Below are 22,232 nucleotides of genomic sequence, written 5' to 3'. Positions count from 1 at the left end.
TCTGGCTGGCCCAGCCCCAATCAGGGTGGATCGGGGCTGGGCCTATTGGGAAGAAGAGATAGTGGGAGGTTGACTGGCCAGCCTGCCCAGATCAGGGCCCAATCATGCTGGGGGGAGGGGCTGTGGGCGATTGGCCTTCGGGCCCTGCCCCTGATTGGGGGCGGGGCCAGCCATGGGGAGGGGTTGTGGACAGTGGGCAGGCTGGCCCTGCCCCTGAATGGGGTGGGTGGGGGGTACCGATCAGGGGCCAGCGGCCTGGGGGAGGGACCATGGGTGGTTGGCCGGCTGGCCCTGCCCCTGTTCAGGTGGGGGGGCCGATCTGGGGTGGGGCCAGGTGGAAGGAGGGGCTGCAGGAAATTGGCCAGCCAGCCCTGCCCCCTATTGGGGTGGAGGGGCTATCAGGGTTGGGGCAGTGAGGGGGAGGGGCTGCAGGCTGATCAGGGTGGTGGGGGCCCATCAGGGGTGTGGCTAGTGGGGGCAAGGGGCTGCAGGAGGTTGGTGTGGGGGGTTGCGATCAGGGGCGGCTGGCTGGGGGGACGGGAGGGGACATTTGGCCAGCAGGCCCCGCTCTTGATGGAGTGGGAGAGTGTGATCAGGGGCAGGCCGGCAAGGGGGAGGGGCCACAAGGTTGGCCACCAGCCCCACCCCCTGATCTGGCGTTTGCTGGCCACAGTGGGCGTCATAGCGACCGGTTGTTAGGTCATTATGGCCGTTAAGGTAGCTGCCTTTTTATATATATATATAGATAATGAATAAAAAACAATATAAGACTGAACTCTGTGTTTTGCTTACTCACAACTGAAAACCTGTGTTTGCCATCCCTGTCTAGTGGTTTCAGAATTGTTAACTCAGACCCCACAGGAAGCAGCTCTACCAGCTGGAGTGCGGTGCTCATGTTCAGTTCATTTTGCCTTCAGTCTGTGCTCAGCTCCAGAGTTCCTTAGTTCGGTGCATACCTTTATCTCACCCCCCTTCAGTGAGGTTGTTTCATAGATTTGATAGGTGATTTTGCATTCCATTCTTATTCTTAGATCCCTTTGTCAACTTCTAAGTGATTTTTAAAAAAATTGCATGCACCATTTCACTCTTTGTGCTGTAAAGTTCTATGAGTCTGACTAATATATAGTTTCATGTACCTGCCATTACAGTATTACACAGAATAGTTTCACCACCCCCAAATAATACAGTGTGCTTCACTTATTAATCTTCTTCTCTCCCCAGACCTATGGCAACCACTAATCTTTAACCAACTCTATAGCTCTGCCTTTTCCAGAATGTCATATACCAGTACATAGAATCATACAGTATGTAGCCTTTTCAGACTGGCTTATTTCACTTAGCAATCTGTGATTAAGATTTATCCATGTTCCTGCATGGCTTAATAGCTCATTCCTTTTGACTGCTGAACAGTGTTCTACTATGTAAGTGTACCACAGTTTGTTCATCCAGTCATCCATTGAAGGCCATCTTGATTGCCTCCAGATTTTGGTGATTATAAATAAGGCTGCGACAAACAGTTGCATGCAGGTTTTTGTGTGGACTTAAGTTTTCAGATCATATGGGTAAATACCTAGGAGCGCTATTGCTGGATTATAATAAAACTGTGTATCTTTGTAAGAAACTGCCCAGTTGTCTTCCAGAGTGACTCTATCAATTCGTATTCTCACCAGCAACGAATAAGAGTTCCTGTTGCTCTGAATCCTTGCCAGCGATTGTCAGTATTTTGCATTTAAGCGATTCAAATAAGTGTGCAGTGGGATCTAATTGTTGTTTTAATTTGCATTTACTTGATGACATGTGAGGCTGAGCATTTTTTCATATGCTTATTTCCCCTGTGTATATATATATATATTTTTCTTTTGGTGAAGTGTCTCTTCAGATCTTTTGCCCAATAAAAAATATTTTTATTGATTTTAGAGAGAGAGAGAGGAAAAGGGAGAGAAACATTGATGTGAGAGCAAAACATCGATCGGTTGCCTCCTGGATGCCACCTACCAAGGATCGAGTCCACAACCAGGGCATGTGCCTCAACTGGGAATTGAATTAACAACCTTTCTGTGCATGGGGTGATACCCAACCAACTGAGCCACACTGGCCAGGGCTTTTGCCCATTTTTAAAATTTTGTTTGTTTTCTTCTTGAGTTTTAAGAGTTCTTTGGATATTTGGATATCAGTCCATTATCAGGTATGTGTTTTGCAAAGATTTTCCCCCCAATTTGTGGCTTTTCATTCTCTTAATGAAGAAAGTGTCTTTGATAGAGCAGAAGTTTTTAATTTTTATAAACTTAAATATATTTCTTTTTTTTTTTCCTGAATTGTGCTTTTGGTGGCATATCTAAAACTCATCACAAACCCAAGGTCATGTAGATTTTCTCCTATGTTTTCTTCTAGTAATTTAATGGTTTTGCAGTTTACTTTAGGTCTGTGAGCCATTTCAAGTTAATTTTGTTTAGGGTCTAAGGTGTGTCTAGCTCACTTTTTTTTTTTTCCTGCCACATATGGATGTTCCACTGTTCCAGCACCATTTACTGAAAAGACGAACCTTTGTCGGTTGAGTTGTCTTTGCAGCTTTGTCAATACTCAGTTGACTATGTTCATGTGGGGCTATTTCTGGGCTCTCTGTTCAGGTCAATTGACCTCTGTGTCTATTTTTTCTCCAATACCAAGCTATCTTGATTATTGTAGTCTTGAAGTTGGGTGGTGTGACTCCTCCAACTTTGTTCTTCTTTCCTGTTTTGGCTATTCTAGGTCCTTTTCCTCTTCATATAAATTTTGGAGTCATTTTGTCAAAATCTATGAACTGACTTGGTGGGAACTTGATTGGTGTTGCATTGGGATCTCAAGAATTGACATCTTAACAATTTTGAATCTTCTAATACACAAATACAAAATACCTCTCCATTTATTTATATCATCTTAGATGTCCTTTTTAAAATATTTTTCTCCCTTTTGGATAATTTTTATTGATCTATCATCAAGCTCACTGACTCTGCTTTTGGTATCTCCATTCTGTTATTAAGCCATTCAGTGAAGTTTTATTTTGAGATATTGTATTTTCCATCCAAAAATTTTTATTTGCATCTTGTTTTTATCTTTTCTTCCTCTGCTGAGATTTCCTATATTTTCATTAATTAGAGCATATTTTCCTTGATCTCATGGAATATGGTTGTAAAATCTGCTTGAAAGCCCTTATCTGATCATTTCAACACCTGGGTTGCTTTAAGGTAGGCATTTGTTGATAGTCTTCTTTTGGGAATGGGTCACATTTTCCTGATTCTTCAGAAATTGAGTAACTTTGGATTATCTTCTGGTCATTGTGAATGTTATTTTTGGGGGACTGTGAGTTATGCTATATTCTTCTGAAGAACATTGAGGGTTTATTTTAGCAGGGAGTTAACCTGGTTAGACTCAAGGCCTAACCTTGAGCTCTTGTCTTACCTTCTATGGGTTCATGTCTGAGTCAATTCTTAAAGCCTTCGTTGTTCTGCCTTGTCCCACCCTTGTTAGACACTGGTCACCTGAGAACCACCCAGAGTCCATGCACTGGATCAGGGGCCCCTTCTTCTGCCCCCGTCTCTCTCAGGTTCCTCCTCATACTCCAGTGACCAGAGTTGCCTTTTGCTTCTTTTCCTACCTATTTCCTCCAGCCAGAAAGGCAACAGGTTTTCTCTGAGTTTAGCCACCCAGGCTTTCAGGGCAAAAGCCAGGAAAAAAACAACAACAAAAATCCAGTGCCAGTTGCTACTTCAAATTTTTGACACTCCTCAACAATCTGATTGCTTATTTTTACTCTTAAGAATACTCGGCAGTTTAGTTGTTGGGTTTTGCCTGAGTTTTATAGCTGTTATCTGTAGAAGGGTCGGTCTGGAGAGGGCTCACACTGCCATGCAGGAGGTGACTTTCTTCCTGCTGTTTTTTTTCTCTCCTAATACTATTTCTTGGAGGTCTTTCCAAGTTAGTATCTAGACAACTTCCTCAATCTTTTTAATAGTGCACGGTAGCCCTGGCCCGGTAGCTCAGTTGGTTAGAGCATCATCCCAATATGCCAAGGTTATGGGTTCACTCCCTGGTCAGGGCACATACAAGAATCAACCAATGAATGCATAAATAAGTGGAACAACAAATTGATATTTCTCTCTTTTTCCCTTTCCTCTCAGCTGAGGGCTCGGGTGAGTCTCTAAGACTTCTGAAACACCCGGCACTCTCTCCTCTCCGCCAAACCTTCCTGCCACTGGACATGCCCAGAAACACCACCCAGGCCTTCAGTGGAAGCAGAAATCACGCCATTCACAAGAAAATGAGTGCTCCTCTCTCTCTCAAATCAATTAAAAAATATAGTGCTTGGTAGTCCACTCTAACCAGACCCCTCCTGGTGGACATATATGTTCTTTATAAAGTTTTGCTTTTAAAGACAGCACCACATCCAGTGTCCTTGTCCCCCTACACATTGCTCTGAGGTCTTGGTGGAGCAATGTCTTGGGCCCCCAGGCAAGGTTTTTCTTGGAATACTGGAAAGCACTCATTTTCTTGTGAATGGCGTGATTTCTGCTTCCACTGAAGGCCTGGGTGGTGTTTCTGGGCATGTCCAGTGGCAGGAAGGTATGGCGGAGAGGAGAGAGAATAGGGAGGGCCGGGTGTTTCGGAAGTCTTAGAGACTCACCCGAGCCCTGAGCTGAGAGGTGTCAGGGATGCCTGATGCGAAAGGACAGTGACAGCCCCAGCAGTTCCCACAAAGCTGAGTGTTTTGTTTAATTGCTCATTTCTAACTTGGTTATTTATCACCCTCGCCGGTTTGGCTCAGTGGATAGAGAGTCGACTTGAGGGCTGAAGGGTCCCAGGTTCGATTCCCATCAAAGGCACATGCCCGGGTTGTGGGCTCCATCCCTAGCAGGGGGTGTGCAGGAGGCAGCCGATCAATGATTCTCTCTTATCACTGATGTTTCTATCTCTCTTTCCCTCTCCCTTCCTCTCTGAAATCAATAAAAATATAAAAAAATAGGTTATTTATTAACAAAGAATGAAAGTTATCTTTGGACAAAAATATAGCACATTAACAAAAACAGGCATAGGAATTACGTGGCATTTACCCAAAGAAATGAAACCTTGTGTTCATGTGAATACCTGCACACAACTGTCCATAGCAGCTTTACTTACAATAGCCTCAAATGCAAATAACCCAGATGTCCTCCAACAGATCGATAGACTGTGGTACATCCATGCTGTGGACTACTACCTAGCAATCAAAAGGAATGGCTGTTGGTCCATGTGACCACCCAGACGAATCCTCAGGAAACTGTGCTGAATGGAAAGATCTGATCCCACAAGGTTTACATACTGTATGATTTCGTTTGCATAACATTCTTGAAACAAAACTACAGGAACAGAACATAGAACGATGATTGCCAGGGTCTAAACAGTGGGTGAATGTGGGAGGATTGGGTGCATTTGTAAAGGGCAATACAAGGGACAGGACGTCCTGCAGCGTGGCTGGCCAATGTTACTGTACTCTCTGTGATACCCTGTGATACGGCCACAGTTTCGTGAGAGTTCCCATTGGCAGGAACTGGGCTAGGATGCACAGGACCTCTCTGTTGTATTTCTCTCTATACTTTCCAATACCTACACGTGAATCTACAATTATCTCCTAATGAATAGTTTAATTTAAGAATATATTTTTCTTTTTTCTTTTTGTTAATCCTCACCTGAGGATATTTTTTTTCCATTGATTTTCAGAGAGAGTGGGATGGAGAGGGGAGGAACTGGGGGCGGGCGGGGGGGCGGGGGGAGAGAAACATTGATGAAAGACATTTTGACTGATTGCCTCCCACACATGCCCAACTGGGGGTGGGGAGTGAACCTGCAACTCAGGTACTAGACCTTGACTGGGAATTGAACCCTTAGGTGGGTGGACTGACGCTCTAACCACTGAGCACACTGGCCAGGCTATATTTTTCTTTTTCAATAATGGATTTTCTACACTTTTTAAACAGCTGCTCTCATAAGTCACAGAATGCCTCATTATGGGTGAAAGAAATTTTTGTCTAGTTATTTGTTTTGTGTAATATTAGTAAAACTTAAGAGGAGAAAGTAGGTAAAAGCTAGAATAAAAGTGCTCTTCTTGCTTTCAAACAAGTTCCTTAAAACTATGCTTGTGTTTTACATGAAAAAGAGATTTTTTTCCTGGTAGTTTGCTTCGGACTCTGGTGGGGCCTGGGGTCAGCGTGGGTCAGCAAGCTGCGGCGGGGTCTCTCAGCTCTGTGACCGGCTGTGAAAGGCCTTTCACTTTCTCGCACTAACAGACCAAATCCACCTTAGAAACATCCTAAAATGCTTTTGTGATTGACGGCACTGGCGGGCGGCCCCTGCTTTTTCTCTCTGGTTCCTTGCACGTTTCCTTTCTTCTCTTTAGCCTCTTCCTCCTCTCGGCCTCCTCTGACCTCATCCAGGTTTTCGTGTAGGTGTCCGGGTTCGGCGCTTCATGCTGGAGGCGCACACACCCAGCCCACGGCGTGCTGGTTTCCTGGGCATGGAAGTAGGCTTTCTGGGAAGTGTGTGTGGCTTATTCATATCAGATACCCACCCGTTCATATCAAGAGAAGCAAGGAAAAACCAAAATCCACAATTATTTTATTTGAAACCTAAAAAAATACATTCATGGACAAGCTGTATGAACCCAGCGGTTCCTGGAGCGAACTTCTGGGCAGCCCTGTTTCTGGGGGCCGGATACAGCGCCGAGTCACCAGGTCCGGCTGCAGCTCACTGGGCTGCCACAGGGATGGCCTTAGCCACTTAATGACGGTGACGAAGATGACACTGGCCTCCTAAAGCCCTTCTGCTTGCTGGGCCTGCCAGCTCCTTCCCTCTGTCTCAGGTCCTCTCTGCAGGGGGGGTGGCAGGGGGGCGGGGGGAGGGGGCATAGAGCAGAGGCTCCCTCCACAGCCAGAGCCTCAGGGCTCTGTGGCTGGGAAATGCCTCGCAGAAGTGGTCCCAGGGGCGGTCACTGAGGGGGCAGCAACTCTACACTCACACATGTTTTTAATTGGGGCAAATTGGGGGCCACAGCAAGTCCTTGTGAAACATCTCCAGGGTCCCCCAGCAGCGCTATAACTTTAAGTCCACAGTGATGGTGCCTGGCTTAGGCTCTTGGGGACAGTGGGAGGAGCAGCGGCAGAATCAGTCTGACTTCTGCAGTCATCTGGGGCTTAGAGACTTAAAAACAACCTGTTTTTTTTCGGCTGGTTAAACAACCACGCCTACAGTTCAATGTTAGTTCAATGCTAATTTCCACTGAGTTAGCCACTTGTCCTTTGTATCAGGTCTTGAAAGCTTTTGATCTGAATTACCAGGTTTCTGACAGTCCTGGAAGGAGCCTGCACAGTGTAGCAGCCCCTTCTTTTCCGAATCCTCAGTTTTCTGTTGTTTTTAAAATTTAACGTTAAGGGACAAGGAAGGATCGGGAAATAAACTCAGTAATGAAATGAATGTCATGAAATAAACTCCGTAATGAAAGCATGCTGCTGCTTTTCTTCCTCCAGCCTTTCCCGCTGTCTTCTTTCTCCTTTGATGGGAGTGACAGAGAGGAGTGCGGGGTGGGGCGGGGCTGGGGGGGTGGGGAGCCTGTGAGGCTGGCCCTTGGCCCTTGTCGTCGTCGACAGCATCCCGTGGCCCTCGCAGGGCGTGGAGCTCTCCCGGCCGAGTGGGTAGTCACCTGGGTGCACCAGGAGGCCTCCCCTCCCAAGTTCACCCTGGGCCTGCCAGGGCCCCAGCTCACAGCGGTTATGCCCTCTGACGTTGCGTGTAGGACGCTGAAATGACATGAAGAAGACGTGAAGTGAAATAGCTTTACTGTGAGCTGCAGCGTCACCGTCATCATCGTCGCCACAGCACTTAGTAAGAGTTCCCTGTGCCACGAGCATGCTAAGTCCTCTCGGGGCTTCCTCGTCTGGAGGCCTGGCTCACACACCCCTGATTCAGGAGGTCTCCCGTCAGGCCCGAGGATCTGCATCTCTCACAGATTCCTCCGAGATGCTGAGGCTGCTGCCGGGCCTCATCTCTGAGCTCTAAGTGAATCTGCCTAAACCACCCACGAGATAGAGAGCACGGTTCCCATTTTACAGTGAGGAAACAGCAAGACAAGGCAGAGACTTGACCACAAAGCTCCTTGCAGCTGAGCTGACCACACCTGTTGGTTCAGCAAGGTTCATTTCTCGGCGGAGGTAGCATAGGCAAGCCCTAGACAGGGCCCTGGCTGAGCAGGGTGGCTGTGGTGTGTGTGATGGGGATTTTGAGAGTCAGGCACGGAGGGTGAGGAAGCTCTGGGTGATGCCTGGGGAGGACCGGCCCTGGAGGCACCGTGGGGGGAGGGCAGTGGCCTGAGCGGAGGTGGGGGAGGGGGTGGGGAAGGGAAGGCTGGCATGTATGGTTCCATTTATGTGCGATGCTGTCCGTGCCGTGCCTCCTCTCCCCTGCCTGCTCCTTTACTGTATCTCCCATAAAACGGGAAGGAATAGTATATAAAAAAAGAAAAAAGTAAAGAGGCAGGAGGATAATAAACAAGCTTTTCTTTTTGAGTTTATTCTGCAATGTTCTAAATCTTTGGGATCTTGAAATTAAAGGGAAGTAAACGAAAGGAAAAGGTTCACATTAGTATAGGATGGGAAGGGAGGGGACACTCAGAAATAATACCAATGCTTCCCCCAGGTTTGTCACAAACGCATTACGTCAGAGCTGAAGCTTGGGGAAGCCGAGGAGAGGCCGGCAGTGCGGCAGGTGCACAGAGAGGCTGCAGCCCGACGGCCCGTTGGCCCCATTCACTGACATGTTTTGTTTGACTCACCCAGTATTTGAAAAATATTTAAATCAATGTAAAAAGTGGGAGTTTTTTTGTTTTGTTTTTTAAATAACAAAACCCTCGGTTTCCAGCTTTTCTTGAGAGATGAGAAGTGCCAGTGTCAGGGCTGTGGCTGGTGAGTGACTCTGTGAAGGTGCCCCTGCCAGCACCTGGTCTAGAATGTTCTGAACTCGCACTCTGAGCTGTCCCCAGCTGGGTAATGGGGGGGGGGGGGCTGGTACTTCCTGGACTCTTGCCCTTCCCCTGCCCCTGCCCACCTGTGTGTGAGAGCACCTACTGAACACCCAGCACAGTGGACCCATAAGAAACGGGTTCGCAGTATCAGGGGCACCTCGGTCGGGGAGAGACACTGACAGTCCGTGGACACGTAAGGGGAGCTCCCTCTGGCTTCTAAGACAGGGTCAACGGCTCCTTTCCTTTAAAAAACTTTAAAGTGTGTTTTAGAAATCGGTTTCTAAAATTATTAAGATTATTTTATGAGATCCATGCGGTCTACATGGTACTTTATAGGGTGTATCCAGCCACAGCTGGGGCACTTCTGGGTGTTTTATGGCAAATTATTCTCAGATTACCCTAATGCAGGAACGCCTGCCTGTTGTCTGAGCTCCCTGGGTCATATAGAAAGAGCTCGGACTTGATACAAAACAGCTGCCTCAGTCAGCTGTTCCAAAAAAGGAGCACTTTCAGGCTGAAGCAGCAGGAAAAAGGTTTTTGTAGCTGGTGGAGATTTTGAAAAATGTTAAATTACTCTTTCCTTGCCATTAAAGTGTGATTTAATTTTGTTATTAACAAATTGTGTAAATCTAAGAAGAAATGCTCCAAATGGGGGGTTGTTAAGTGCTTCCTGGCAATACAGTATGTGCCGGGGGTGTTTTCCAGGGGGTGGCAGCTCAGAACTCCCGCTGACCTCCCTGTCCCTGGGCCTCAGCCCTGCTGGGCCGGGGTCAAGGGGCCAACCCCCGGCCCCCCTCCTCCGTCTCCTCAGGGTCCCTGCTGAGACCAGCAACAAAAGGGTCAATTGTCTGAGGCCTCCCTTTGTCCCAGGGGCTCTATGGGCCTCTCTGAATGCCAGTGTCTGTGCACATGGGGTATGAATGCCTATATGAACGTATATGTGCTGGTGCACACATGTGTGTGCATGCACAAGCACATACACACACATGCATATTAATGTGTGCACTCACGTGCATGTATGAGTGCATGTGTAGATGTGTGAGCATGTTTGGTATGCACACTTGAGTGGGCAATGTGTATGTGCACATGTATACATGTGAGTGTGGAAGTGTATGCACACACTAGTGTGCACATGTGTGTGGGCGTGTGTGTTGGGTATATGTGTGAATAGATGCAGTGAGACTTGCTTAAAGGATGTCTGAGTTGCCGATGCTTCTTGGTGGGGCCTGACTGGCTGCTAGGGGTTCCTCAGGCGGAGGGAGAAGGGTGTCCGGCCAGCTCTCAGTGATGACCAGCTGCCTTTACCTGGTCCGTGCTGTGGCACAGAAACCTCAGAATTTTCTGTCCCCTGCCTCCTCCATGGTCAGATAATATGCAGGAGTGAGGAGCAGGCACCAGAGGCTCCTTCCGCCACTTAACTGGCTTCTTTGCCTGTTCCAACCTGGGTTTCATGGTGAGGCTCACAAGGACTGTTCCAGACTGTTCTAGTATGTTCTTAGAGCTGCCTGATTGGATCCAGTGCTTTCCATAAGGGGTTTTGGCCTCATTTGCAGAATGACGGGGAAAGCTGCGTTCCCATGCCCCGTAAGCTGGTTCCCATGTGGCACCAGCGCCTTTGCAAGGGCTCTGGTCACCTGGTTTTTGGTGCGGCTGCCCCAGGCCTGTGCACACGGAGGCCTGCACGTGCTGTGGCCGGCCTGCGAGGTTCTAAGCTTCACACTTTCTTCCTTACAGAGGTGTCCTTTAAAAAATGGCATAAAACATATTTGATTCAAAAGCCAGGAAAACACTAATAATGCTGAATGAAATTCACCTTTGTGAGGGGTTTACCGGCAAGCCCTGCTTAACCAGCACACTGCCACCGAACAGCCCATCCTGCGTCTTCCCGGGGCTGTCCTTCCAGCGCCACTTCCTCCCTGCCCAGCAAGGGCTCGCCTCTCAGCTGCGGAAAAGCCGCCAACTAAACAGTCCTCCGAAGCTTATCCAAATATGCCGTCGGTGAAATTATCTTATAATTAGCCTAACTGTAAGCCAGAACTCTTAACCCCAGGAAACGTAAGAATTACCCAGCATGTGAGATCTATAATTTGCTCTCCTGACCTTTGGCTGTAGATTCTGTTTTTATTTCATTCCCCAAATAGTTTCCTCCTTGTTCTTTAAAATTTTGATTGTCCCAAAGCAACGTCCTCTGCTTTTTGCCTAAGTCGCAGAGGAAATATAAGCTTAGTTGAGAAAGATTGTGTATAAATTCGGGCAAGTGTGATACAACATCAGCTTGTTGTATATTTCATGCTTCACTTTGAGATAGGTGTTTTATAAAGCCAAGGCCAGTCTCCCAGACGGCTGGTGGCCCATCATTGTTGGTTCTGCACTGGGGTGTATGTGGGATGACAGCAGCGGAGGGTTATTCTGGAGCTGAGCAGGTCACTCAGTAGCTGGGGGACTCTGTATGCCGCGCTGGACAGAGTCATTGTGCTTTCATTTTTATTTTTTAATCTCAGTGATGATTTTACTTCTAACTCTCTTCCCCATTGCCTGGGGACCCTCCTGTCATCTTGTAGGACCCAGGACAGTGCCACAGAAGTTACCACACCTCTGTGGGGGTGACATCAAAGAAATCAGCAATGATGTGTTTGGTTATATTAACCTGCAAGTTAGGTAGACTCTTCACCTGGAAATATTATCAGCGAGGCTTGGGGTTTTAACTGCTGTGAATTCCTTAAACTAGTGATTCTATCTTTCGAGCTCTAGTGGTTGAATGAAACTCATGTAGTTGTTGTCATGGCTTATGAATCTTTTTTACATGATAAAATATGTTCAAAGTTCCAAAAACTAACTTAAAAATGAGATTTTGAAGTCACAACATTTTCATAAACGAGGTATTGCTTATATAGAGAGGCAGTTATTATATACTAGTGGCCCGGTGCACAAAATTCATGCACAGAGGGGCGGGGGGTTTCCTCAGCCCAGCCTGCACACACTCCAATCGGGGATCCCTTGGGGGATGTCCGACTGCTAGTTTAGGCCAGATCCCACAGGGCCCCCAACTGCCCTCTCCTGCCGGCCTGATCTTGCCCCCACAGGGATCGGGCCTAAACTGGCAATTGGACATCCCTCTTGCAATCTGGGACCACTGGCTCCTAACTGCTCACCTGCCTGCCTGCCTGATCGCCCCTAACTGCCTATGCCTGCCTGCCTGATTGCCCCTAATCCCTCTGCCTGTCTGCCTGATGCCCCTAACCTCTCTGCCTGCCTGCCTGATTGCCTCTAACTGCCTCTGCCTGCCTGCCTGATCACCCCTAACTGCCCTCCCCTGCCAGCCTGATCTCGTCCCCAACTGCTCTCCCCTGCCAGCCTGATCTCACCCCCAACTGCCCTCCCCTGCAGGCCTAGTTGCCCCCAACTGCCCTCTCCTGTTGGCCTGATCTCGCCCCCAACTGCCCTCTCCTGCTGGCCTGATCTTATCCCCAATGGCCTTCCCCTGCCAGCCAATTTGGTTCTGATTGGTCGGTTTCTATGCCAGTTGGCATCAAAAGCTCTGCCTCATAGGCAACCATTGGCTCCTCACAGTTCACCTGGATTTGGTTCTGATTGGTCAGTTTCTATGCCAGTCAGCATCTCTGGGCCTATCTCCAGGCCTGATCAGAGAGGCGGGGCTGATCAGCAGCCCCCCATGGAGGCCCGGAGAGAAACAGAGGCACGGCTGCTAGCGAAGCCAGGAGTGAAAGAGAGAGAGGCAACAGCTGATCAACAGCTGCCACGGAGGCTGCGGATCAGAACCTGCCTCTCTCTTTAGGCCTCACTCCAGGCCTAATCCGCAGCTCCCTTGGCAGTCAGTGCTGGGTCACCACGGCAACCCAGCACTGACTGCAGGACTGACTTCTGTTGTTCAGTCGAGCCTTCAGTCGGTTGTTAAGGACCCTGGGTTTTTATATATATTAGGATAGTTTTTCCTGTTAGGCAGTTAGCAATAGAAATGGTTGGCCTGACTTTTTAAAAAATATATATTTTTATTGATTTCAGAGAGGAAGGGAGAGGGAGAGAGAGATAGAAACATCAATGACAAGAGAGAATCATTGATCAGCTGCCTCCTGGATGCCCCCCACGAGCCTGCACCCCAGGCATGTGCCCTTGACTGGCATCGAACCTGGGACCCTTCAGTCCACAGGCCAAGGCTCTATCCACTGAGCCAAACCAGCTAGGGCTTGGACTGACTTTTCCATGGTCCACAACTGACTTTGTGTGAAGGAGCCGAGGGCCAGGCCCAGGCCTTGTGACTGGACCCCTAGTTATGCCTTAGAGGTTTTCATGACACCCCCAGAGTAGAGAGGGAATCACTGGGTCACCTGGGCCCTCACTGGTGCTGTGCCCAGTGATCATGCACACTTTCTCTCTTTTTTAAGTTTTTTTGTTTTGTTTTGTTTTGTGTTGTTTTTTTTTTTAGAGAGAGAGAAAGGGAGAAGACGAGAGAGAGAAACATTGATGTGAGAGGGAAACAGCCTCCTGCACATCCCCTACCAGGAATGGAACCAGCAACCGATGCCCAACCAAATAAGCCACACCATCCAGGGCACACACTTTCTCTTTTTTTTAATCTTTTAAAAATTTATTTATTTATTTATTGTCTAAAGTTTTACATATGTCTCCTTTTCCCCCAATTGACCCCCCCCCTCCTAGCCATTCCCACCCCGGGCAAGCCCCCACCACACCAGTGTCTATGTCCATTGGTTATGCTAATATGCATGCATACAAGTCCCCTTTGGTTGCTCTCTAACCACCGCCCTCCCCTGCCATTTTTCTCTGGATCTATTCTTGTTCATCAAATTATGTTGATCATTATATCCCACATATGAATGAGATCATGTGATATTTATCTTTCTCCGACTGCCTTATTTTGCTTATCATAATGCTCTCCAGTTCCATTCATGCTGTTGCAAATGGTAAGAACTCCTTCTTTTCATAGCAGTGTAGTATTCCATTGTGTAGATGTACCACAGTTTTTTAATCCACTGATCTGCTGATGGGCACTTAGACTGTTTCCAAATCTTAACTATTGTAAATTGTGCTGTTATGAACATAGGGATGCATATATCCTTTCTGATTGGTGTTTCTGGTTTCTTGGGATATAGCCCTAGAAGTGGGATTACTGGGTCAAATGGGAGTTCCATTTTTAATTTTTTGAGGAAACTCCATACTGTTCTCCACAGTGGTTGCACCAGTCTGCATTCCCGCCAGCAGTGCCTGAGGGTTCCTTTTTCTCCATATCCTTGCCAGCACTTGTCATTTGTTGATTTGTTGATGATAGCCATTCTGACAGGTGTGAGATGGTACCACATTGTCATTTTGATTTGCATCTCTCAGATGATTAGTGACTTTGAGCATGTTTTCATATGTCTCTGGGCCTTCTGAATGACCTCTTTCAAAAAGTGTCTATTTAGGTCCTTTGCCCATTTTTTGATTGGGTCGTTTATCTTCCGTTTGTTAAGTTGTATGCGTTCTCTGTAAATTTTGGAGATTAGACCCTTATCTGAAATATCATTGGCCAATATGTTTTCCCATGCAGTGGGCTTCCTTGTTGTTTTGTTGATGGTTTCTTTTGCTGTGCAGAAGCTTTTTATTTTGATGTAGTCCCATTTGTTTATTTTCTCCTTAGTCTCCATTGCCCTAGGAGCTGTGTTGGTAAAGATATTGCTATGACACATGTCTGCTATTTTGCTGCCTATGGAGTCTTGTAGGATTTTTATGGTTTCCCGTCTTGATGTCACATGTGATTCACAGCCTTACTGACTTGCTGTCCTCAGAGCTGTGGCCCGTTGGCGTCAAGCTTATGGAGTTAGTGTGACCCCTCAGGGGGGTTCTGGTCCAGGTGGTCAGTCCCCTGGGGTACGGGGGACAGAGGACATGGTCCTCTTCTAATGCAAACTTCAGAAGCAGCACACAGAGCAGTCCCACCCTGTAGTTCCTTGTCTCAAGAGTTGAGAGAGCCTTGTTTTGCTCATAGAAACAGAGTACAATGGTGGTTGCTAGGGGCTGGGGTAGGGAAATGGGGGGATGCTGGTCAAAGGTACACACTTCCAGTTTTAAATGAGTAAGTTCCAGGGATCTAGTGTACAGCATGTGACTATGGCCAACAAACTGTATTACGTGCTGGAAAGTCGCTGAGAGCAGATCTTAAGCGTTCTCAGTGAACACAGATAATTATGTTGCTGAACACGGTAACGTGTGGTAATCATTTCACAGTGTATACACTTATCAAATCACCAACTTGTACACTTTAAATGTGTACAGCTTTATTTGTCAATTGTACCTCAATAAAGAATGTTTTAATTTTTTTTTTTAAAGAAAAAATGGGGGAAAACAAAGAGCCCTGTTCTGGAAGTCTTTCCTGAGGAGAGATGCCTTCTGTTCAGTCCACAGTGAAATATGGGAGGCCTCATAAAGACCCTTTCAAAATGTGATTATCCCCTAAAAGCTAAGTTGAAACTGAAGAGCTATTATTAAAATGTGTTATTTATGAAGTACTTGCCATGGGGCACAATAGGAAACATTTAAAAATTATTGACCAAATTAAATTAATTTTCTGGTGACTTCAGCATATTCTGGATATTATTTAATGTGTATTTCTCTCTTAATTACAGCTTGGGTTGACGATAGCCATTCGCTACAGCCACAGGTAAAGTTTACTTTTTCTTAAAGGAATATGCTTGGCAGTATTGGCTTGTTCCAGTCTGCAGGCTTTGAGCTTCATGTTGGTGGTTGCTCTCCCCATGATGTCAGTGCCGCAGCGGTTAGATAACATTGTTCTAGTTGACGGGCAAGAGTTAGCCACTGTTTGGAGTAATGAGGCTTTTATGTGAGGTGACGGTAGTAGCATGTTGCTTTTAAAATAAAAAGTATGTTCTAGGGCAGGGACACAGAAGTGAGCAATGCACTTTGTCCAAGAGTGAGAACCGAAGTTGGGGGTGTCCTGCGTGAGATGCAAACCAGAGAGCCCCTCCACGCAGGCCCCCTCCCATCTTAGGTCCATCTGAGAATGGGGAAAAGCCCCTAGTTTTATCTCGTGGCATGATTTCTACCTTGGTCTCAATTGCATCAGATGTTTGAGTCAATCTTTCCCCTTTGTACACATCAAAATGCATTAAAGTGTTGCATTATTAAAATGCAATCCAGCTCCAGTGGAGGGGCCATCAGCACGTCCCTCTTGTCCTTAAATCTACTGGGCTAACAGCCTCCCCAGAGCTCCACCCACCGGTGACAGGCTCTGCCTCACTTCCTGGGCGCAGCTCAGGACGTTAGGCCAGCTCTCCACAAACAAACCCTGGTGTCTGCTTTCACAACGAGTTTGCCTTCTTCAAATGCTTAGAACCACTGTGTGCAAGGTTCACATCTCAGCGGGAATGGGCAGTAAAGTGGGCCATGACCAAGACCTTTGACAGCTGCTGTGAGCTGTGTAGGTTAGAGTAGGAGAGGGCAGGAGTGGATTGGAACCCTGGGCAGGAGTGAAGCAAAGCACCCGTGGTGGGCATTTCTGGGCCCCGCAGAGTTCAGCCGCTCCAGAGAAGCTTGCCATGGCTGGTATGTCTTGGAATCCTAAGTGTGCCTGCCCAGGGCTGCTGCATGCCCTTCCCTGTGAGCACAGCCGAACCTGCAGCCGACAGGATGCACGGCTGCTCTGCAATGAGGACGCTGGTGTGGACGGCTGAACCTGGACGCGAATGTCTACTAGGCGCTGGATGTGGTGTGTGTGGGGGGGAGAGAGATTGAGGTTTTTATCGTCTCCCTTGCCCTTCAGTGTGACTTCTCATGTGAGCCCTGCCTGTGAGGGGAAGCAGCTGCCTGATTCTGCAGGAGGCCTGCAGGTGCCTCTTCCTCGGAGAGCTCAGACCTTGCTCTCCTTCGTTTTGGGAACAAAAGGTGCTCTTCCCGTGGGGTTGAGGGTTACCCCGTGGTGGCTCCGAGCAGAGTTCCAGCTTAGGCAAACGCCCAGTCCGAGTGGAGCTGGAGAAGAAAAATTTCTTTTTAACTTTGTCGCACGGAGGACTTTGCCCAACCATCAGCCTTCCTGCAGGAGGGATCTGGTGGGATGGTGGGGTCGGATAGATCTGCCAGTGGCTGTGTGGCGCCTTTGTCCCTGTGCTGGTCCCTGGCCCAGGCCTGTGTTTGTGAGAGAATCCTTGCTCCTCACCCACGGCCTGGTGGGTGCCTGGCACCATTCTGTGTTGTCACCAACACCGCACTGGGCTGGCGGAGTGTTCTCCGGGCTGAGCACGCTCTTCCTCTGGGAAGGGAGAACGTCCCCTTACCACCGCAGGCAGCAGTTAGGATGCGCCTCCCATGGTTGAGGGCCAGGATGTGCTCTGGAAAGGAGCACTTGGCTTGGATTGTGAATGGCTTTCCTTTCGGGCCCTTCCCCAGGGCAGCCCAGCCTCGCTGAAGAAATGTGGGTGAGTCCAAGAGGAAAGGTGGACCCCAAGCCACGGCCCTGCAGGAGCTAAGGACAGGAGCACCTTTGTGATGAAGGGAAAGAGGGACATTGATTTTAGACAGGGCGGAGCTGTGCTCCTCTGTGGCCTCATTTGTGGAATCTGCCCCCGTTTCTATGGCTGTCTGGTGTCACTGAACTACCGTCTAGTCTACCATGCTCTAGCACACAGTGGGTCAGAGGTGACAACAAAAGTTTGACCCCACTGCCCAGGCCGGGTAGCTCAGTTGGTTAGAGGGTCATCCCAATATGCCAAGGTTGTGGGTTCAATCCCTGCTCAGGATACATACAAGAATCAATGAATGAATGCATGAATAAGTGAAACAATTGATGGTTCTATCACTCTTCTCTTTCTAAAATCAATAAATTAAAAAACAAGTTTGCCACCACCAATCCAATGCCAACAGGAGTCCCCAGTCTGGGGTGCAGTAAAAGGAGAGAACATGCAGGTGAACATTGCAAACCAGGAAAATGCAGCCTCTGGGGGAAACTGAAAGGGTGCTCCCCTGAGACAACAGGAGGCTGCTTATATAGAGAATGTGTTCACCCTGATTGGTTCATTTTTGTGCAAATGAAGGATCCAAATTTATGCAATTTGATTGGTTCACTTAGCAGTGTCTTGATTGGCTGGAATCATGCATCCTGAATGGTTGTTGTGGAGCCACTCTCATTGGTCAGTAAATATACAAATGAGAATATCACTGTGCAGCTCCAATTGGACAAATGGAACAGGTCTCAGCCCATTGGACAAAAGATGATCTCAGGAAGTCCTTTATAGGGGTTGACTCAGCCGGCAGGAGCATAGTGCAGGAGGCTGGCAGCCCAATCTGGTAGAAATGGCTGCTAGGCTCTGGTTATGAATTTGAGCCCAGTTAACCACAAGGAGTCCTTCTTAGCAGGTATATTACTCCACGAGGTTAACAAGGAATTGGAAAGGGCAGTCAGGATGGCTTGTGTCTACACACACTAGGATGAATAAAACAGAAAATGTCAAGTGTTGGAGAGGATGTAGAGAGTTTGGCACCCTCATACACTGCTGGTGGGAATGTCAAATGGTGCAGCCGCTAAGGAAAACAGTCTGGCAGTTCCTCAAATGATTAAACACTGAGTTACCATGTGAGCCACAATCCACGCCTAAGTATATGCCCAAGAGAAATGAAACATATCCATGCAAAAATCTGAACATGAATGTTCAAGTAGCATTACACGTAACAGCCAAAAAGTGGAAACAACCCAAGTGTCCGTCAGTTGATGAGAAGATGGATAGAGAGTGAATGGAATATTGTTTGGCCTGGAGAGGATTGGGGCGCTGGTGCATGCTGCAACATGGAAGAACCTTGAGGATATGCTGGGCGAGTGAGGTTGGTCACAGGGGTCCCCGTACTGTATGACTCTATTGGGGTGAAGTGTCCAGAGTGGGCAGGTCCGTGGAGGCAGTGAGTGAATTGGTGGTTGTGGAGGTTTTGGGGGGAAGGGATACGGGGAGTGGCTTCATGGTGCAGGGTTTCTATTGGGGGTGGTGGGATGGCCTGGAATCAGATGGCTGTGATGGCTGCACAGCGCTGTTAATGCTTTAAAGACCATGAACTGTACACTTTGAAAGAGTGAACTTTATGGTATGTGAATTATATCTCCATAAGCTAGTATTAAAAAAAAATGGCTTGTGTTTGCTCCACAGAGTGTGGGGCGTATGCTGGCAGCCTCAAGACCGGGGGTAAAGTCATCTGAAGGCTCGGTCACCTGTGTCTGGTGGGTGAATCTGGCTCGTGGCTGGGGGTCTGTTCCTCTCCACATGGGCTTCCTCACAGCTCAGGAGTTGGCTCCCTCTGAGTGAGTGTCCCAGAAAGAGAGAGCCTGCTGGAAGCTGTTTCCTTTCTGTGGTCAGCCTTCCACCTACTCTGTTGGTTGGAGCAGACGAGACCCCACCTCTCAGTGGAAGGAGTGTTGGTCACATGGTAATAAGAGCGTGAGAGGTGGGAGATCTTCATGCGGCCATTTTTGGAAAACGCAATTTGTCACTCGGTCAAGTGTTGGAGTATTTATTTGGAGCCCTTGTGAAAAGAGATTGAAGACACTGTTTTCTTCACTGACGAGTTGGGATGCACAATGAGAATGTGTGACGAAGACTTCAGGGCAGACATAGCCTTACAGGAGGAAGCAAACCCATCAAAGCGGGCTTCTTAGAGGAAGCGAATCTTGAACACTCCTGTTCCCCTACAGTGGGGGAGTGGGAGATGGGCCCAGCACTCAGGCAGCTGCCCTGGCAGGTTGATCCTATGGGTCCTGAGAACACAGTCTTTAAACCACTGCTGGACATCAATTGGAGGAGAGGCAGAGTGTGGGGAGGGTGTGGAGGGACAGGATTGAGCTGGGCTGCCTCAGTCTACATTCTGCAGCCTTAGCAATTCAGTCTCAACCACAAGCTTCGATCGCACCCCTCGGAACAACAGCCCAATACAGAGCTGGATGGGGTCAAGGGGAAGGTCAGCAGCTGTCTATGGTATGTGAGCAAATCTCTTTGGGATCCAGGCCCCTCCCACCCAGGCAGCACAGCACGTCCTCCAGCCAGGCCACCTGTGCCCTCACAGAGCCACCCTGTGCTGTGTGTCCAGGGGTGTTTGCTGTCCTGTCCCCTGTCCTGGCTCTGGGGTGTCGAGTACAGAGCAGAGAGTCATGGATATTTGCATATGTACAGCAGAAACAAACAGAAATCTAAATAAGTTAGAAAGGAAAGTAATGAAATGGAGGAGGAGGAAATGAGGGGACATCTACTGAGACGCCCCTGCCAGCTCCAGGCTCCTTCACACTGCCTCGGGGGCCGGGGACCCGGAGGGGATGGCGGTGCAATGAAGCCAGTATTCACAAGCGGCTGCCCACAGCATCTGTGTGTCCCCTGCACAGGAGTTGGAAGACTCGGGGAGCAGAAAGGATGGTTAGGAAGTGATCGCCATCACTCACGGATGATGGGCAGGCTTTTCTGGTTGGGCAGGGCCTCTAACAGTGTCAATGTCCAAGTCGCACATCTAGTTCGCAGCAGCCAAGGTGAGAGCATCCCGAGGAGCACCTGACCTTGTGTATCAGCATTTTAAAATACTGAAGGCATTATTAGAGGTTGTGTTTCCCAAAAATTACTTCTGAAATATAAGGAATTCTTAAAGTTCCAGGGAGCACAGCTGCGTCTGTAAATTGTGTGTGTGTGTCGGGTGGGGGAGGGGAGGGTAAGAAACTCCATCTTCTGGGAAACCCCTCATGTACAGGAAGATGGCACTTACTAACATGTCGCCAAGAGCCATTTGCAGGCCAGGCCCCACCTGCCCTCGCCTGCCGTCTGTCCTGTCTCTGGGGTGAGGGGCACAGGGGGATCATCTCCTCTCAGAGGCCTGCATGGCACTGTGCCCTGTGGTGGCCCCTGTGGCCCTCCTGCTGTCTGGCCCTGTCACCCACCTCTGTCCTCAGAGAGGAGGAAGATGAAGGGTGTGGGTTTCTGGTTGTGTCCCCTCTTTAAAAGTCCTACTAGCTTATTTAGATTAATTGAAACTGCCATCCTTTTGTCAAATACTTAATTATTTTGTAAAATCATCTAATACAGTATCAAACTTACCATTTTAACCCTTAAAAAAAGGTTAAAAAGTGTACGGTTAGTTCTGTGGTATTAAGTACAATTGTCCCTCGGTATCCATTGGGGATTGGTTCCATGACCCTGCCCTGCCCAGGATACCAAGATCCATAGATGCCCAAATCCCTTATATAAAACTAGAGGCTCGGTGCATGAAATTCATGCACTCGGGGGGGGGTGGGTGGGTGCGGTCGTCCTTCAGCCTGGATTGCGAGAGGGCACAGGCCAGGCTGAGGGACCCCACCCACAACCATCACTACCATTCATCTCCAGAACTTTCTCATCATTCCAAACTGAAACTCTGTCCCCATTGAACACTACCTCTCCATTTTCCCTCTCTCACCCTCTGGGGACTCCCATTCTAGTTTCTGTCTCTGAATTTGACTACTCTAGGAACCTCATATAAGTTGAATCATACGTATTTTTATTTTTGTGACTGGCTTATTTCACTTACAGAATGTCCTCAGGGTTCATCCATGGTGCAGTACATGTCAGAATTTCATTCCATTTCAAGGCTGCATAATATTCCATTGTAAGTATATACACATTTTGTTTACCCCATTCATCAGTCAGTGGATACTTGAATTGTTTCCACCTTTTGGCTGTTGTGAATAATACTGTTATGAACACATGCAAGTATCTCTTTCATATCCTGCTTTCAATTTGTTTGGGTATTTATCCACAAGTGGAATTGCTGGATCATATGGGATTCTCCTTTTAGGTTTTGAGGAACTGCCATTACTTTTTAAATGGGGATGCATCCTATGCCTTTATAGTTCCAGGTCATTCCAGACCATTTGCTACTGATAAATGGTTTCCATGGTCCTAGCTTGTTTGGCTCAGTGGATAGAGTGTCGACCTGCAGACTGAAGGGTCCCAGGTTCGATTCTGGTCAAGGGCACATGCCCAGGTTGCGGGCTCGATCCCCAGTAGGGGGAGTGTGCAGGAGGCAGCCAAGCAATGATTCGCTCACATCATTGATGTTTCTATCTCTCTTTCCCTCTCCCTTCCTCTCTGAAATCAATAAAAAAATTTTTTTAAAAAATTATTTTTAAAAAGAATGGTTTCCATGTCTGTTGTCACTTTGACCCAGAACTCACACGATGGAA

At 47.9% G+C, this 22,232-nt stretch overlaps 1 protein-coding gene across 1 annotated transcript in view; it reads left to right on the top strand.

The window, feature by feature from the left end:
• ACOXL (acyl-CoA oxidase like) overlaps window positions 1-22,232 on the top strand; it is a 190,815-nt gene that overhangs the window by 45,154 nt on the left and 123,429 nt on the right. The window contains 1 exon segment of the mRNA XM_054727940.1: window positions 15,664-15,698. Within this exon segment, the coding sequence (XP_054583915.1) occupies window positions 15,664-15,698 (35 nt within the window).

The sequence above is a fragment of the Eptesicus fuscus genome, chromosome 16 (assembly GCF_027574615.1).
Source record: "Eptesicus fuscus isolate TK198812 chromosome 16, DD_ASM_mEF_20220401, whole genome shotgun sequence".
Taxonomy (NCBI): domain Eukaryota; kingdom Metazoa; phylum Chordata; class Mammalia; order Chiroptera; family Vespertilionidae; genus Eptesicus; species Eptesicus fuscus.
The sequence above is the reverse complement of the archived record's forward strand: the minus strand, read 5'-3'. Positions and strand labels throughout refer to the sequence as shown.